General features: G+C 37.6%; 1 protein-coding gene across 10 annotated transcripts; it reads right to left on the bottom strand.

The window, feature by feature from the left end:
• Window positions 1–1,968: 1,968 nt before the first annotated feature.
• LOC107788506 (lariat debranching enzyme) lies at window positions 1,969–17,086 on the bottom strand. 10 transcript variants are annotated; one of them, XR_001648649.2, is made up of 12 exons: window positions 16,967–17,086; window positions 15,547–15,644; window positions 15,286–15,408; window positions 14,662–14,819; window positions 14,420–14,541; window positions 14,005–14,198; window positions 10,438–10,620; window positions 10,234–10,352; window positions 10,014–10,153; window positions 5,247–5,949; window positions 5,048–5,166; window positions 4,373–4,955 (listed from the first exon to the last, which is right to left on the bottom strand). XR_001648649.2 is itself a non-coding variant. In XM_075232893.1 (12 exons), the coding sequence occupies exons 3-12, from the start codon at window positions 15,406–15,408 to the stop codon at window positions 4,530–4,532; spliced, it is 1,800 nt and encodes a 599-aa protein (XP_075088994.1). In that variant the 5' UTR covers window positions 15,409–15,431; window positions 15,547–15,644; window positions 16,967–17,086; the 3' UTR covers window positions 4,373–4,529. The 10 variants fall into 10 exon arrangements, 9 of the variants coding, with proteins under 9 accessions (XP_075088998.1, XP_075088999.1, XP_016465667.1 ...); XM_075232893.1 differs by having other exon boundaries at window positions 5,247–5,462; window positions 15,286–15,431; XM_075232896.1 differs by having other exon boundaries at window positions 5,247–5,459; window positions 15,286–15,431.
• Between the last annotated feature and the right edge of the window lie 215 nt (window positions 17,087–17,301).

Here is a 17,301-nt window from a genome sequence, read left to right as displayed (position 1 = left end):
ATATATATATATATATATATATATATAATATATATATATATATATATATATATGTCTGTGTGTGTATCTGTGTGTGTGTATGTGTCTATTCTACTCTACCGAGTCGCGCTATAGTCGGTTGGGTACGGCACCTATTGTGCAACCTCTGATCAGTTGGGTTTTACCGAGTTCCACGTGGCCGGGTACAATTTTACCGAGCCTTATGATGGTCGGGTACATGTTTACCGAGCCTATTACGGTCGGGTACGATTTGATGATACCCACAGAGGCGTATGTTTTAAAAGTTTGTGTGTGTGTGTGTATCATGCATTTCATGTCAGTAGCTCTCAGAGGTACCCAGATGTTATAGGTTGTATATTCTCTATCCCTATTTATATTACTGTTCTCACTTATGCTTTCCTGCCTTACATACTTAGTACTTTATTCGTAGTGGCGTCCTTTTTATTTGTGGACGTTGTATGTCGTGATGCAGGTCCTGATAGACTGATAGACAGATAGACGCAGCTCCCCCACCACAGTAGGCTGCCCAGTTCAGCGGTTATTGGCGAGATCCCTCTCCGGACTTGCCGTGGTCTTGGTATGCATTTTTGTTATAAACATTATGGGTTTGTCGAGGTCCTATTCCGGCAATGTTGCAACTCATGTTCTTTTAGAGGCTCATAGACAGGTGTCGACTCGTGTATAGTTTGGATTGCCTTGTCGACTGATTTTTGTTGTATAGTCTCTCATGGCAGCTTGTCAGGTCGTACCATATATATAGCTTCATGACAGCCTTGTCAACCCATATTATATATGTTGATGTCATTATCTGTCATTGTTGGTTGTTTAGGATTCATGTCTACCATTTATATTGATCTCGTTGACCCTTATATATAATAAGAAAGGTTAGATAAAATGTATGTTGGTGCTCGGTAGGTATGGCCCGAGTGCTAGTCATGGCCCCTCGGTTTAGATAAAAACTCAATTTATGAAGAAGATTTGATAGCTATTTTTGATAAGCAAATGCAACAATTGAAGTTGAAGAAGGTTGCTTCAGTTAAAGTAATATAGCACAACCATCCGACAAAGGAAGCTACATGGGAGCCGAGGCAGACATACAAAATATGTACCCATAATTGTGTATGCTTTTATACATCACTGCGCATTGTGTATGCTTTTTGATATAATCGGAGCATTGTGGATGCTTCAGTGTGGTATTGTGTATGCTCCATCACATATTTGAGGCATTATGGTGCCATCGTGGACTCAATGTTGGTTGATTTCCATGCATTGCCGTTAATGACAAGTCCTTAGTATAGATTGTGTTGAGATATATAACTCTAGTTAATCTTTATTTATTAACTCTCTCTCTCTCTCTCTCTCTCTCTCTCTCATATATATATATATATATATATATATATATATATATATATATATATATATATATATATATATATATAGTTGTATTGTATGAAAAATAATTCTTGATGGTGAGTTTGTTGTGGTAGTGTATTTTTTAACACTTGTATCAGGGGTGTTCAAAGAAATAGGTCAAGGATCTTACTAGGTTATATTTACATATAATTCACTCTTTAGCTGCATGTCTATGCAAATAGAGTTGCTAGGGATGAGACTAGTAGCTAACGAGCTTGTTCAATCTAATTCTATTGCTGAGGTAAGCCACCGCATTAATCATGGAGGCCATCATTTCAACTTTATTAAATTTTTGCTAGTTATTTTCTTTATTTTAGGATTCACATGCTCGTCAGTTAAATTCATGTTACCCTTTTAAATGCTCCATAATCTTAGTGTGAAATTTGGGCTAGAAATATATGGTTTGAGTGCTCATTGAATTTTTCTATCGATCATTTAAGGATTTGATTGGATAAATATTTCCTATTAAATAATTATTAATGAGTTTGAACTTGTACGTGTTATCTTTCAGTGCATATATAAATGGCTAAGCGTATAAAATTAGTTCGCTTAGGGTGGTGTTAAATGGGTGCCAATCCCATCTAAAGGATAGTTTGGGGCGTGATAAAATTAATCATGAACTCCTCCGAGAAGGTTTAATCACCATCTAATCTTTTTCTCGAAGGTTTTGCTTAGTGAGGTGAGAGCAAAAGTAGAAGGTGGCCAAGAATAATGAGAAGGGGCACCGTTTCAAATGTCAAAACAATTTCGTGAAGTGAAGCTGCCCATTAAAACTGCAGTTCTCATTTACCCTCTATAGCGGCAATCCACCTTTAGGCGGTGATCTGAGCTTTAGATTAATCCTTCTTAAGCATCTTCCGAGTCTACTTGTTTTATATCGTCCACGTCCACGTCATCTATGGGTATATCTTCACTCTCGTAATCAAAGGAACCTGAAAATGCAGCAAAACTAGGTAAAGCTCAAACCCAAAATATTAAAGTTTACATATATTTAGAAAAAGCATGCAGCTCTTCTAGAATAAAAACATCGAACTAGAAATAGGAGACTCAAATGTTATGACTCTAGCATACAAGATATATCCATGCTAAAAACACGTCAGCTATACTTGGTTAAATTGCAGAGAACCCGTGTCGAGAGTATAAAATGACTACAGAAAAGAAAATGTGAGTGATATATAAGGTAATATCCACAGTTTTCCCTCAGCAGAACACGAAATTGAAGGTCTCTACAGCTGCAGATAATGCAAATTTTGAATCAACCAAGGCAATTCAAAAAAAAAACATGACTAACCTAAATATTTGTAGAAGTTCTAACAAGGAACGCAGGTAAAAGCTATCACTCTTCAAAGGACTACGTATAAGATTTTTGCTTGTCAGTTCTTAATGTACACGTAATGTACCTAAACTAAGCTTAAACTTTAGCATCAGTTCATTTTAGCCACGGTCAAACACATTATATATTTAATTGTCCTCTAAGATGGCTCTATATTTTACGCCAGAGAATTGTTTTTCAGGAGGAAAAGTGTAAAGGCTCTATATTATATGTCAGAGAATCGTTTTCCACTAATGCAAGTGTTAGAACTTGTGGTTTCTTCTCTTCCCATGTCATAATAAACAAAAGAGTAGTAAAACTTCAACCATTATCAGTTGAATACAGATAATGCATCATAAATCACAAGACTAAACAATTTTTCCGGTCAAATAGAGGAAGAACATTTACATCCTGAAACAAATGAGGCTGTACCTGCAGCAGGCTCCCTTGATTCTGGCATTTTATTAAGAAGATACGCGAGTTCTAGAAACTGTAATAGAGCTTCTGTCTGAGGGTTTTTATAGAAACCTGTGAAGGAAACAGAAAGGAGAGAAAATCAACATCCACCGCTATAAACTATCTTACAACGTACTACTAGGTAGAGAAAAAGAACTAAAACTGCAGAAGTTAATCTAGTATCTGATAGTTCGAGACTCCTACTGTCCATGCCAAAGAAACATTAAAAAATGGGAAAATCCATTGGTTTCTCTCTGGGACAGTTGCAAAACGGAAATCATTACAACACAGGAGTTTAACACCACCATTTGCAGCAAAGCTTGGACATATATAACCCGAACAAAACACTGGTATTACGAAAGCTGCAACAGGTGTACATAAAGAAACGCTCCATTGTATTTACCAGAGACAATCACAGACTAAATCATTTTATGGTTAAAAGAAGTCAGATAAATAGGAGTCAAGATAGATATTGATCGTATATATAAAAGGGGGTGAAGTGGCTTTAAGAATAAAACAACTCAACAACAACAACAATATTATACCCAGTATATTCCCACAAGTGGAGTCTAGGGAAGGTAGTGCGTACGTAGATCTTACCCCTGCCTTATGCAATTAGAGAGGTTGTTTCCGAAAGACTTTCGACTCAGGTAAGCATAGTATCAGTAAAGAAATGCAATAATTAAAATGAACAAGTCATGAAAAGGAAACATAAGCCATAGCAGGATATTTACAAACCAAAATAAAAGTAAAATCAAGTAATAATATAAATCCAAGGATAAACCACAACTCGAGCAATATTAAAGCTACCGGTATGTAAGGATAATCCGCTAGACTACCAACGGGATGATCCGCTATACTACCTACTAACCTTCTACCCTAATCTTCGACCTCCACAACCTCTATTAAGGATCATGTCCTCAGTAAGCTGAAGATGCGTCATATCATGCCTAATAACTTCTCCTCAATACTTCTTAGGTCTTCCTCTACCCATCCTTATACCCATCGTGTGTAACCTCTCACACCTCCTTAGTGGGGCATCTAGGCCAGTGTTTTGGAAAGCGTTAAGCGCAAAAAAGCGACGAGGCCTCGCTTCACAGAAGCGAGAAGCGCGAAGCGAAGGGCGCACTTTTTTGCTGTGAAGCACAATTTAACACATAAATAAAAAATAAAAAAAAATACGCATAGATAAATGGCTAAGAACTCATTAAAAATAACATATTAAGCAAATGTTTCAATTCTTGAATCAAGAAGCAAATAATAGATACTAAAACTAGATAGTGAATAATCCTCAAAAGTCATAAAATATTAAGCAAATGCAAAACAAAATCACAAAAGGAGCAACATCCTATTCTTCAACAAGATCTCCAAACTCTTGAAGTGTCATCATGTTCGAGTTATTATATTGGTCATCATCATCTTCTTCTTCATCGGAGGCTTCATTAATTAGGGTTCTACTTGTACATGTACTTGTAGATACTCTTTCTTTGCTCCTTAAAGTACTTCCCCTAAAACCATAAACATTCTCTTCAACTTCACTTGCCATAGCAACATGACCAAAAGTGAGACCTTCTCCTTCATATACTTCTTCTTCTTCTTCATGATTTTCGGGGGCTCCGGTTAACCATTCATTTGCTTCATCAATGTTATCCAATAAAATTGGATCAATGATATTGCGAGCTTTGTAACGACGAGCCAATGTTCTATTATATTTTACGAACACGAGATCATTGAGTTTCTTTAGCTCAAGCTTGTTCCTCTTCTTAGTATGAATCTGCATAATAAGATGTAGAAAGTAACTAAGAGGAGTACTTAGGACAATTGAGATAAACTTTAATTTAGTAATAATGTAATACAGCTTCTCACATGTTCATAAACACTCCAATTTCTCTCGCATCCGGATGAGCGACAAGTTAAGCTTTGAACTCTAATAGCAAATTGTTGCAAGTTTGGAACTTCATAACCAAATTGCATCCACCATTCAACTGTAGAAGTATTATTTCAGAAGTTAATAACTTGAAAGTTAAAGCTCTAAAGAGTAAAACAATTGAAAAAAGTTGTTCACCTGGTGCCAATTTGGTTCTGCCTCTAATGGCCGAAGCTAATCCAAGAATTCCATCGGCTTGCATATACACACCAAGCTCTTGCCCTATTTTGTCTTGCATCGCTTCATCTGGCACCAACTTCGCAACACATGCATGATACCCCTTCCAAACGTTTAAATCTAAAGTCTTGTTTTCATTGTTTGTGTAAAACAATCCGGGGTTCAAAATATGCCCTGCTGCATGTAAAGGTTGATGAAGCTGATCAGCCCACCTTTTATCAATGATTTCAAACACTCTCATATTTCTTCCTATCATGATCAAATGCCTTCTCAATAGCTTCTTTAGCCCTATCCCTGGCTTCATAAATGTGTCCCATTGGTGGTTTTTTCTCCCCATCCACCAAACGAAGTACAATAACCAAAGGATTACCAACTTTAAGTGCTTGAACAGTGTCATTCTAAAAATATGGACCCATAATAAATCTCGCAACTTCTTTCCCAAGAGCTTCCTTTGCATAAATACTCTCACTCCATTTGGTTGACAAGAACAAGGTTCGCAAATTTTGCTTTTGCAGGTAAAAGCTATGCAAGGTCAAGATAGCTGTTGCGAATCTTGTCTTAGCCGGTTTCACCAAATTTCTTTGTTTTGTGTATCTCCTCATCATGTTCAACAACAACGGCCTTTGACTAATATAAGAATGTATCTTGATCGCCTTAGCAAAAACTGTAGGAAGTCAAATTTCATAGTTAATAAGTATAAGCAATTAACATGAAGGTTAAAAACTTAAAATAGAAAATAAGAACCACTTGTTCACCTGTAGAATATGGGGCTAACTTGAAAATGTCACCAAACATCAAGTTGATACAATGTGCAGCACAATGAGTCCAATAAATATTCGGGAAAACTCCTTTCAACATGTCACCCGTTTTTTTATTCTCACTTGTGTTATCAGTGACAACTTGAACCACATTCTCCGGTCCAACTTTCAATATTGTCTTCTCAAGCAAGTTGAACATTTTATTGGAATTGGTTGAGGAGTCACTAGCATCATAAGATTCAAGAAACACACTACCTCTCGGAGAATTCACCAAAACATTAATGACCATTTTTTCATTTTTTGCAGTCCATTTGTCCATCATAATGGAACAACCATAAATTTTCCATTGCGCCTTATGCTCCTCAACAATCTTGTATGTCTTATCCACCTCCTTTTTTAGACAAGGAACTCTTACTTCGTGATAGGTAGGGGGCTTCATTCCCGGGCCATATTGGCCAACGGCCTCAATGAATTCACCAAAACTATCGGTGTAATTCACACAATTAAAAGGAAGCCCCGCATCATACATCCACCTTGCAAAAGCATCTACAGCACACTCCCTCAAACTCTTCCTACAAGATTCTAAGCCAACAGCTTCACCCTTTCTCTTTTCATTTGGTTTTTGTGAGAAAAAAAGATTAAGAGGACCTTTCACATTGCTACCAGCGGTGGATGATCCACTACCACTTGTTGAATTCTTTCTTTGAGATTTAGAGGGAGGTGGCCTCATTATATCATTGACTTCAAGGTCATCCTCATCCATTTGACTATCTTCATCAAGAAGATTAATCATAGATGTTTCATGGCTCATTGGATTTTTTAACTCATTTTTTTTCTCAACATAATCTCTCATTTCTTTCTTAATAGTATCCGGAACACTTGGACATTCTTTGACATCTCTAAAACCACCTATTAGATGTCTCTTGTGACGATGTATTCCACCGTTATAAATTTTTTAACAAAAGATACATTGACTCTTGAGTTATTATTGCCAACTGCAACTCCAAATGCCCAAGCTGGATCTCTTTTTTGGCTTGATGCCATTGAATAATCAAATTAAATTTACTACAATCAACAACCAAAAAAAAATAACAATTAATTCACAAAAGAAAACAGAAAACAGAGCATGAAGAGCAATTTTAATAACAGAAAACAGAGCATAAAGAGAGCATAACAGAAGAAAACAGAGCATAAAGAGCACTTTTAAAAAACAGAAGAAAAAGAAGTTGTTTAGGGCAAAAAATGAGCGCTTAAAAAGTGAAAAAAATTGAAAGAAGCACAGAAGAGAAGAAGAATAACAGAAGAAGACAGAAAAAAGAGCATGAAGAAGAAGAACAGAAGAACTGAAGAAGAAGAAGAAGAAGAAAAGAAGAATAACAGAAGAAGACATAAAACAGAGCATGAAGAAGAAGAATAGAAGAACTGAAGAAGAAGACTAGAAGAAGAAGAAGAACAGAAGAAGAAACTTACCGAGATCGGGAGAAGAAGTGGTTGGAGCAGCAGTGGTCGTCGCTGGAGAAGAAGACCTTGAAGAGCGTATGTTTTGGTAACAGATGGTTTATTTGCCCAAAAATTTTTAAAAAAGCCCTAGCTGATGCCTTCTGCTCGCTTAAGCGAGCTTTTTCTCGCTTTTTCTAACGCGTCGCTTCTCGCATAAGCGAGAAAAGAGCACGCTTTTCGAATGTGAGTCGCCTTTTTAACAGAAAAGCGCTACCACTGCGCCTCGCGTCGCTTCATCGCTTAAAGCGAGAAGCGAGCGCTTTTAATAACACTGATCTAGGCATCTCATCATCACATGCTCGTACCATCTCAACCTCATTTCCCGCAACTTATCCTCCACAAAGGCTCACCTTGTCCTGAATGTCTTCATTCCTGATCATGTCTTACCTCAATATCCTCAGTTCCGCTACTTTCAACTTTTGGACATGAAAGTTCTTAACTGACCAACACTCAATATAATATAATCGGTCCAACCACCACTCTGCATAACTTACTTTTAAGTTTTGGTAACACCTTCTTATCATACAAGACACCAGAGGCAAGCCTCCATTTCATCCATCCTACTCCAATACGGTGTGTGACATCCTCATCGATCTCCCATTACCTTGGATTACTTACCCAAAATATTTGAAACTACCCCGCTTGGGGATGACTTAAGTATCAAGTCTCACTTCCACTACATCCTCATGAGTTAAGCTATTGAACTTACACTCCATGTACTTTGTCTTAGTCCTGCTCAACTTGAACCTTTTAGATTCCAGGGTTATCTCCAAACTTCCAGCCTGACGTTAACTCCACCTTGCGTCTCGCCAATCAGCACTATATCATCTGCAAATAACATCCACCATGGCACCTCTTTAATGTGCCGCGTAAATACATCCATCACCATGATGAATAGGACCGGGCTAAGTGTTGATCCCTGGTGTAACCTCATCATGACCGGGAAGTATCCCGAGTCTCATCCTATTGCTCTAACCGGGTCTTAGCTCCATTATAGATATCCTTAATCGCTCTAATGTACGCTACAGGAACACCACTCGTCTTCAAACACCTCCATAAAACTTCTCTTGAAACGTTATCGAATGTTGTCTCCAATTCAATGAACACCATATGGAAGTCCCTCTTCCTCTCCCTATAATATTCCACCAACCTCCTTATAAGACAAATGGCTTTTGTGGTTGATCGCCCTGGCATTAATCCGAACTGGTTCTCGGATATAGACACTCCTCCTTACCCTCATCTCTATCACCCTCTCCCAAACTTTCATAGTGTGACTTAACAGCTTGATACTCATGTAATTGTTCCAATTTTGGATATCTCCCTTGTTCGTATACAGCAGGATCATCGTACTCCATCCTAAGGCATTTTGGATGCCCTAAAAATAACATAAAATAGGCCTTTGAGCCACTCCGAACCTGCCCAACCGCGTTCTTCCAAAACTCTACCGGAATCTTGTCAGACTCAGTCGCTCTTCCCCTGTTCATCCTACGCATAGCCCACTCCGCCTCCTCGGCCTTTATCCGCCTATAATACCCAAAATCTAGGCGACTCTTGGAGTGCTCCAGATCACCCGGCATAATGTTCCAATCCCCATCCTCGTTCAAGAGTGTGTGAAAGTACATCTGCTATCTTCGTCTAATAAGTGCCTCTTCTACCAATACTTTTCCTTCCTCGTCTTTGATGCACTTCACTTGGTCTAGGTCGTGGACCTTCCTCTCTCATCTTGGCTAGCTTAAACAGCTTCTTGTCCTCGCCTTTGCCCTCAAGTTCTTCATACAAGCGTCCAAACGCTGTTATCTTCACCGACGTGACCGCTAACTTCGTTTCCCTCTTAACCGTCTTGTACCACTCCATGTTGTCCTCTTCTCTTCGTCTTTGCTCTCAAATAACTTCAAATCGCTGCCTTCTTAAGAATAAAACAACTCGATGATGTAAATAGTGATAGACTAACAAGTAGAGTAACACCTTTTTAATGTTCTCGTCTGACCACCATCTGAAAGAATACTTCATTTCAAATATCGTTGTTCAAGTTTACAGTTTTAAGAGAAAACCAATGATTTAGCATGCATGGGGAGCACAGACTGCTCAATGACAAGTGAGATCATAAATTACTTTTCGGTTTATTTAGATGTTTGGAAGTATTACAGTGGGATTCACAGCTTTTAACTGTATATCCTAAGTGGAAGAGTATTATGCTTTAGGAAAGATAGACATTAGTTTGGCCTGGTAAAAATGGAAAGCATGGCATTCAATTTGAAATAGTATTACGGTTAACTGTGTTCAGAGACTTAAAAATGAAGATACCAGTGAGCTTCTACTGGACAGATTTCAACCTCACTTGTTGAATAGTTCCAAGTAAACTCATTTTTTATTCTAGATGACGATGACAGACACTCAATCGACTGCACCAAACATCTTATGACACAAAAAAATAAGCACATAGATAATGTCCAGGTATATAGATCATCACCGTGGAAGACACCATTAGCAACAGGGTGAGAAGGATTGTAGCAAGGTGCAGTCTGAACAAATTCAAATGGTTTGGATCCCCTTGTCTGCAGCTTATTTCTTACAAACTGGTGGCATTGTTCTGTGTCAAGATGTACATCACTACAATATAAAATGAGGTGAGTTGTGTACAAGCTGATTTCCTGAAATACAATAAAAACAGAACTAAGAAATGTACATACCTATAGTTTGCACGCCTGATTGTCAAGGGCAAGACAGCATTATACTTTCTTGTGATTGCCAACCATTCTTCATCAAATTGAAGTTCATGAGGTCCTGGTCCGGACTCAATTTCAATAACCTATGAAGCTCAGCCACCCAAATCAAAACATTAACTTTATGTGTGAACTGTAGAAAAGGTCCGTAAACAGGGTGCAGAGAAATACCTGCAAAAACTTTCTACCAGGGAGGCACTTGTCAAGGGCAAGAAACTTTGTGGAAGGACCATCCTTCTCATGCTGAACTAAAGCAGCAAATTTGCAGTGCAGATGTGCAGAAAACCAGTAAGAAGGCCTCAACTTTGCCAGTAATTCTGCAGCAGGTCTGCTTCCCAGAGTTCCTTCCTGAATCTGAAAGACTACATATAAGGGATCGAAAAAATAAAATAAATATAATTCTGGACTTCAGAAGACGAATATGACACAAGCACAAAGAAGACAAAGGAATGTACACACATACATGTGCTACTTATGGCTTCAACACAATTTCTATCAACATAACGGATATCAAGAAATGTTCTTGGCGTAGAGAACTAACAGGAAGTCCAAGGATAACAAAATATTAGACCAAAGAGTCGTCCAATTAAATGTGAAAGGGAAGAAAACAATTGAGACAATCAGGTTGCTCCAGTGATAAAACACTCCACTCCAACCAACCAAGAGGTTGGCAGTTCGAGTCACCAAGGGAGCAAAGTGGGTTCTTGGTAGCAGCCATTCTTGACTTACAGGGAGGAGGTTTGGGAGGTGAGGTTTTCTATATCCGGAGAACCAAAAAACGGACAATAGTAGTGGTCTAGGACGTGCTGAACCCCCTAGAAAGGAATGCCATGGAAAAACAGCTAACTTAAGCTGGAGGCAGAAAAGCACACCACACAAGACTTTAGTAGGGAGCTGAAATATTTGCAGATGACAAAATGCACCAAACAACTACATATCTTGTACACCTGCAAGATTTTTCTATTTTTTTTTTCATTAGCAAAATTGGAACTTGATCTGTCATCACCGGAATGTCTCCAGCAAATGGCATCCCAAGAATTACTCCAGATGTGCAATTACAGCCGTTGAGCAATTTGAAACATTTGCAGTATCTCCCCCCACTTTCTTCTTCTTCTTCTCTTCTTCCTTTCCAACTTCTCTTGAGCCGAAGGTCTATCGGAAACAGCCTCTCTACCTCCCCAGGTAGGGGTAAGGTCTGCGAACACATTACCCTCCCCAGACCCCACTTGTGAGATTATACTGGGTATGTTGTTGTTGAAACAATTGCAGTATCTCTGGCTTGAATAATTGTAGCAATGAAATCAAACTCTAGGGGAAGACCATTGAGAATATGAAGCACAAGATCATCAAGTGAAACAGGAGATCTAGAGCTTGCAAGTTGATCTGCTATTTGTCGAACATGTTGAATGTAGGCAGTAATCGTCATGTTGTCCTTTGATACTTTTGCAAGACTATCTCGGAAACTCATTAGATGTGCACAATTTGGAGTTGCATACAAATTCTTAGCCGTCATGACAAAAGGCACAATCTCAGCGGAAAGAGTGAAAATTAAAGCAGTGCGACGGAGACTATCTTGACGCTTCCAAAAAATCGAATCTGTCTGAGAAGGTGTGTCTATGTATTTTTTAAAATCGTAGCCAACAAGAGCAGACTCCCATTAGGTATGCCAGGAAAAATAGTTGGTGGACGTCAACTTAATTGGGGTAAGAGAACCAATATTAATGGAAAGAAGGTCAGAAGAACATTGAGTTGCAGAAATTATCGAAACGGAGGAAGGTGATTTATCGGACTAAATGTTTATTTAGGTATTATCAGATCCTCTTGAGAGGAAGATTCCAATGTGCATTGATGAACCACTGAGTTGAAAAAAAAAATTATGCCGCATGGTTTTCCTGCTACAGTGGAAGTTTATAAGAATGCGGGTAAGGCAGGCTTGGAGTGATTCACTGGGTTGTTTAATGTCATTTTTAGAACGAAGAAGATGCCCGAAGAATGGAGGTGGAGTACGATGATTCTGTTGTACAAGAATAAGGGTGATATCTAAAATTGCAACAACTAGGGGTATCAAGTTGTTAAGCCATACTATGAAAGTTTGGGAGAGGGTGGTAGAAGTGAGGCTGAGGAGGAGTGTGTCTATTTTCGAGAACCAGTTTGGATTCATGTCAGGTCATTCGACTACGGAAGTCATTCTCAAGGAGATTAGTGGAGTAGTATAGGGAAAGGAAGAAGGATTTGCATATAGCGTTCATTGACCTAGAGAAAGTATACGACAATGTCCCAAGGAAGGTTCTATGAAGATGTTTGGAGGCTAGAGGTGTGCCAGTAGCTTACACTAAGGTGATTAAGGACATGTATTATGCAGCTAAGACCCAAGTAAGAATAGTAGGAGGAGACTCGAAACACTTCACAATTGTGATGGGGTTTCATCAGGGATCAATTCTTAGAGCCTTTTTATTTGCCTTGGCGATGGACGTTGACGCGCCACATTCAAGGGGAGGTGTCATGGCATATGTTATTTCAAGATGACGTAGTTCTGATTGACGAAATACAAGGCGGTGTTAACAAGATTGACAGGATTGTCGAGCTAGGATTGTCAGGTTCAACTTTCCAAACGGGTTGGTTATTGAATGGAAGGGAGGTAATGTGATGCCAAAGCCCTCCCCAAACTCCACTTATGGGATTTCACTAGGTTTGTTGTTGGTTTTCAGCTCCGATACCATAAAGAATATGAAATAAATGTTCTCTCATTTATTTACTGAAGAATGGTGTTGCTTTTATACAGAGAAATAGCTATCAAAAATAGGAAAAAGACTAATTCAAATAACTTGATTACAGCAATTACAATCAAAGAGAATCAATAGAAATGTTAACATTATCAGCCAGCTGGAGCTAGCACAGATGTTTCCTTATTATCAAGCGTATCATTTATAGGTGTATAACAATCTTGAAAAGCCACATCCAGATTAATCTTTCACATGTACATTGGATTGGTTCCAACAGAACCAACAATTTTCATGAAGTAAATTTCTAAAAACTTGGTTCCACAATTATATCTGAAAGATTAAAAGGCACGGCATGCAGTATTTTGAATGAAACATGTAGCTAGTTAGGCTTCTAAATATTGTTTCTTTGTTTTTTTTCTTTCTTTTTTGGTGGGAACGGGATTGATTCTAGTGTGGTTTATAACATTCAACAATATTTATTACATGAATCTTTTGATTTAGCTTGTCTATTAACCAACCAAATAAAAAAGAAGAAAAAAATTGTATATCGTGATGTATGTACATTATTGGACATCTGGGGCATATTGAGGATAACTTCATGCAACAAGGGCATTAAAGGAGAATTTCTCCGTCAAACATGAAGAGTGTGTGTAACGACAAATACGGTGTTCATCACAGACAAGAGAACCTCTTGGATAACTGTCAATTAGAGAATAAGTTAATGGATAATATCTCACTACTCAAACAATTCATTAACGGAAGACAGCAAAAATTTATATTTTGCTCTGGTTTTTTCCCTTGTGTGTGCGTTCGTGCAAGTGTGTGTGCATGTGTGTGTGTGTGAGATAGAGACAGAGAGAGAGAGAGAGATCATGTCCATGTATCTGATAAAGTTAATAAAAATAGCATATAAAAGGAGTAAGGTATTTTCCATTAGGATAAGCAGATCTGCATATAAGATTTTATCTTAACAAGGTATATCAGCCATGGAAAAAGTGAACCTGCTAATAATTACCTCTTGTTCAAAGAAAGGCTTCTGACGAAGAAGAGCTTTCAAGTTCCCACAGTCAGTGATGCCAACAGGCCAGTCATGTGAAAGAAAAATATCAATTGGTTCCTCAACTTCCAAGAGCTTGTGAACATCATACTCGCGAACATGATAAATAGATCGAATATCCCGTTGATTATAAGGCAGCTTCTCATAGTGCCCTGCCCAATATCATGCACGTCACAGATAACAATCGCGTATATCCAACTTCAAGTTTTTAAAGCTTATATTCAGTAGCAAATCTAGAGGAGCTAGGAACAGTCAATTAGTCAACTAATACAATTTGCATTTTGGCAAAACCTACAAGGTTGCTTTCACTAACACATTAACACTAAAAATGCCAATATCTAAATCCAGGTAATATTTGCTAAGACTGACATACCTCGATTGTAATCGTGTGATTTATAAATTCCGGAAAGGCCACCAATACGAATGTTGCCAAACTTGATTACTCCAGCAAATCCAAGGAAGTATATCTGAGGTGCTGCCCATCCTCCATAGTACCTGGAAGCACAAACAACCACTGGATTAGCTAAGCAAGTTGAGGAAAGCAGCATACTAAAACTGACGTATCCTAAAGTAGCATACATTGACTGCAGCTGTCATATATGGAGACCAACTTACAATTCCCAAAGGTAATTGGATGCTTCATGGTTTCCTCCAATAAATATAGTTGGAAATGGTGCTACTTTCTCTCCTGAGTAATACTTCCAGAAAGAGTTCATGCTCCGGTATTTAAGTGGCGCGTTTAAGCTTTCCAGATCCTTCTCATTCCTAACAGCCTGTTTGCACAAATAAAATATCTCAATTCATACTAGTCAAGCTGAGGATTTAAGTGTTTTAGAGCATCAAACTGTTGAAACTGCTCAGCCAAATCAACACATTCAAAGGCCAAGAGCCCAAGAATGATTTAAGCATCATTAATAATGGAATCCCATATCAATTACCAACATCATGAAGCATAGAAGATTCAAAACACCAAAAAGATGTATTAACAAAGAATGATTAAAATAATGAAGAGCACAATTAAACTGAATAGAATCTGTTACAATGAATGAGTTAAGCCTCATATTCCAATGAATGAACCATAAGCATAGACGATTCAGAACAACAAAATCCTGGTGTAGCCAATATTGGTTGGTATATGTAAAGAAAATGAGCCAAAGCCCGATTTCCATTATTAACTCGTGCAGACAAATCAAATAACAACTGATGTGTCAAAAGCTAACAAGGAACAAATGTATCTACCTGAAAGTCACCGCAGCATAAAAGGAGATCAATCTTTATATTCTCAACTTCTTGCAACTGCAATAGGGTGGCATAGACATTATCCAAGTCTCCGTGCATACACCCTTCTACTGCTATCCTCATCTGTATTTAACACTTTTGAGCAACTGAAAATCCATAAATAAATACTCTAAACAAGAAAAAGGTGATCTCGTCTTTACTGATATTCCTCAACAAACCAGTGAAACACATAGACGCACATAAATAGTAAAGAAAACTCACTGGATAGTGTTGAATTGCAAGATTCTATACAGAGTATGTCAAACAGTTTTAACTGCTTTCCTTGTGAGAACAAACGACAACTGCTACTAACAAGGTTCCTGTGAACAATAACATATGGACATTAATGTTATTAATAACAAATTCCTTCTAAGAAAATGTTCTTAGCAACTACTAATATAAGACTCTTGTATCCCCATTTTTGTTCCTCGGCACTGGACCCTGCCTTTTCTAAACCTTTTCCTATATTTTCTCAATAGCTGATGTCGTTTTTCATGGATCTATCCTACATGGCTCGCTCTACTGTTATCACAAGTAAGGCTTGTGTCTTAGGCCCCCAAATTTTGGGACCCCCATTTTTTAGAAATAATAGGTTTATAGGTATTTAAAAAATAATTATATTTAGTACTTTTTAATACAAAAAGTGGAATTTTTCATATAAAGAAAATAAAACTTTTTAAAGATATAAATAAAGTAACCATTTGAGTTACTAAAAAATGGATAGATGAATTGTTTTCTTAACGTTTCAATTTAAGTTGATTTGACAATTTAACTTTTTACTCTTTTATTAGATAACGTGTACAAATTTTGCTTTTCTTCCTTAATTTGTCCGAGTTAATTTTTGTTTTCCCTAATCTCCTTATACTTCAGAAACCCTATATTTTTTCTGTCTTTCTCTTTGATATTCTTATTCACCTTCTTTCTCCAAGATTTCATTAGTTCAAGTGTTGAACAGTCTTTTAAAAGTTTAGACCTCACATTAAACTTTGGCTTTAGGTCACACATGTGCTTGAGCCGCCCCTGCTATCCTATTCTTTTGCAATTCACTGTATCAATAACCTTTAACTTTTAGATTCACTAGCACAAAATATCGATATCTAAAGTAGAAAACTATCCCAGCAGGCAGCAGTCACCATTTCAAATTTCTAAAGCAGATTTTCTATTGATTAGAGTTTCCAAGATCCAGGTTAGGAGAAAACATATCATATACAAGAAACAAAACAAAATCATGAATCTCCTGTAGTTAAAAACAAAACAACCATCATGTAATCCCAATTCACTAAAATCTGAAACAGCAAAAGAAAGCAGTCGACTAAAATCTAAATACTAAATAGTTAACAGCGTTTGAATTAGATAACAAGTTGGTGTTGGTTTAGTTTTCAGTAGATTCATTCAATTAAAAAAACAATTCCGATTTGCTTTAAGTAACAGTTTTTAGGTTGTTTAGGGAGAAGCGACTTTGAATTTGTTTTTGGAGGAAATATCAGTAAAAACAAGAAAACATTTTAGAACCTCCTAAATATATGAAATGAACAACAATAAATTGACAAAAACATCTTCTAAACATTCTTCAAATAAGAAAATTTGGTCGAAACAAAAGCTGAAAATTTCTGCTTTAGTAGTGTGAGGCTTCCAAACGCACCTATTTCGAAGGGTGAGGGAGATGGACGGAGGGGTCGTCTCTCGCGTCGCTGATGGCGCAAATCTGCCTTTTGCCTCCTTCAGCCGCAGATGGAGTGAAAGATAAGGGTGTTAAACGGGTGGGCCGGGCTGTGTTGTGATTTTTTGGGCCCGGGTTCATCCGGTAAAAATTGAACACAGGTGAAGCGGGCCGGGCCGGGTTTAGTGTATTTTTTAATTTTTTTTTTGTATTTTGTATAACTATTGTAAGTTATATTAATACAAAGTATTAGCATAAACAATACAAGGAAGATGGGAAAAAATTGCACTTATAAATTGTAAGTGCTACATTTATTT

This window comes from Nicotiana tabacum, chromosome 16 (assembly GCF_000715075.1).
Source record: "Nicotiana tabacum cultivar K326 chromosome 16, ASM71507v2, whole genome shotgun sequence".
Lineage (NCBI taxonomy): Eukaryota > Viridiplantae > Streptophyta > Magnoliopsida > Solanales > Solanaceae > Nicotiana > Nicotiana tabacum.
Note: the sequence above shows the minus strand (reverse complement) of the source record. Positions and strands in the feature narration are given on the sequence as shown.

Excerpts from the sequence above, each read along its gene's own strand:
- LOC107788506 (XM_075232893.1), bottom strand. The coding sequence starts at position 15,408 with ATGAGGATAGCAGTAGAAGGGTGTATGCACGGAGACTTGGATAATGTC. Across the intron at positions 10,353-10,437 it reads CTGGTAGAAAGTTTTTGCAG|GTTATTGAAATTGAGTCCGG; the intron begins GTATTTCTCTGC and ends TGAGCTTCATAG. Across the intron at positions 4,956-5,047 it reads ATTGGAGTGTTTATGAACAT|ATTCATACTAAGAAGAGGAA; the intron begins GTGAGAAGCTGT and ends CTTATTATGCAG.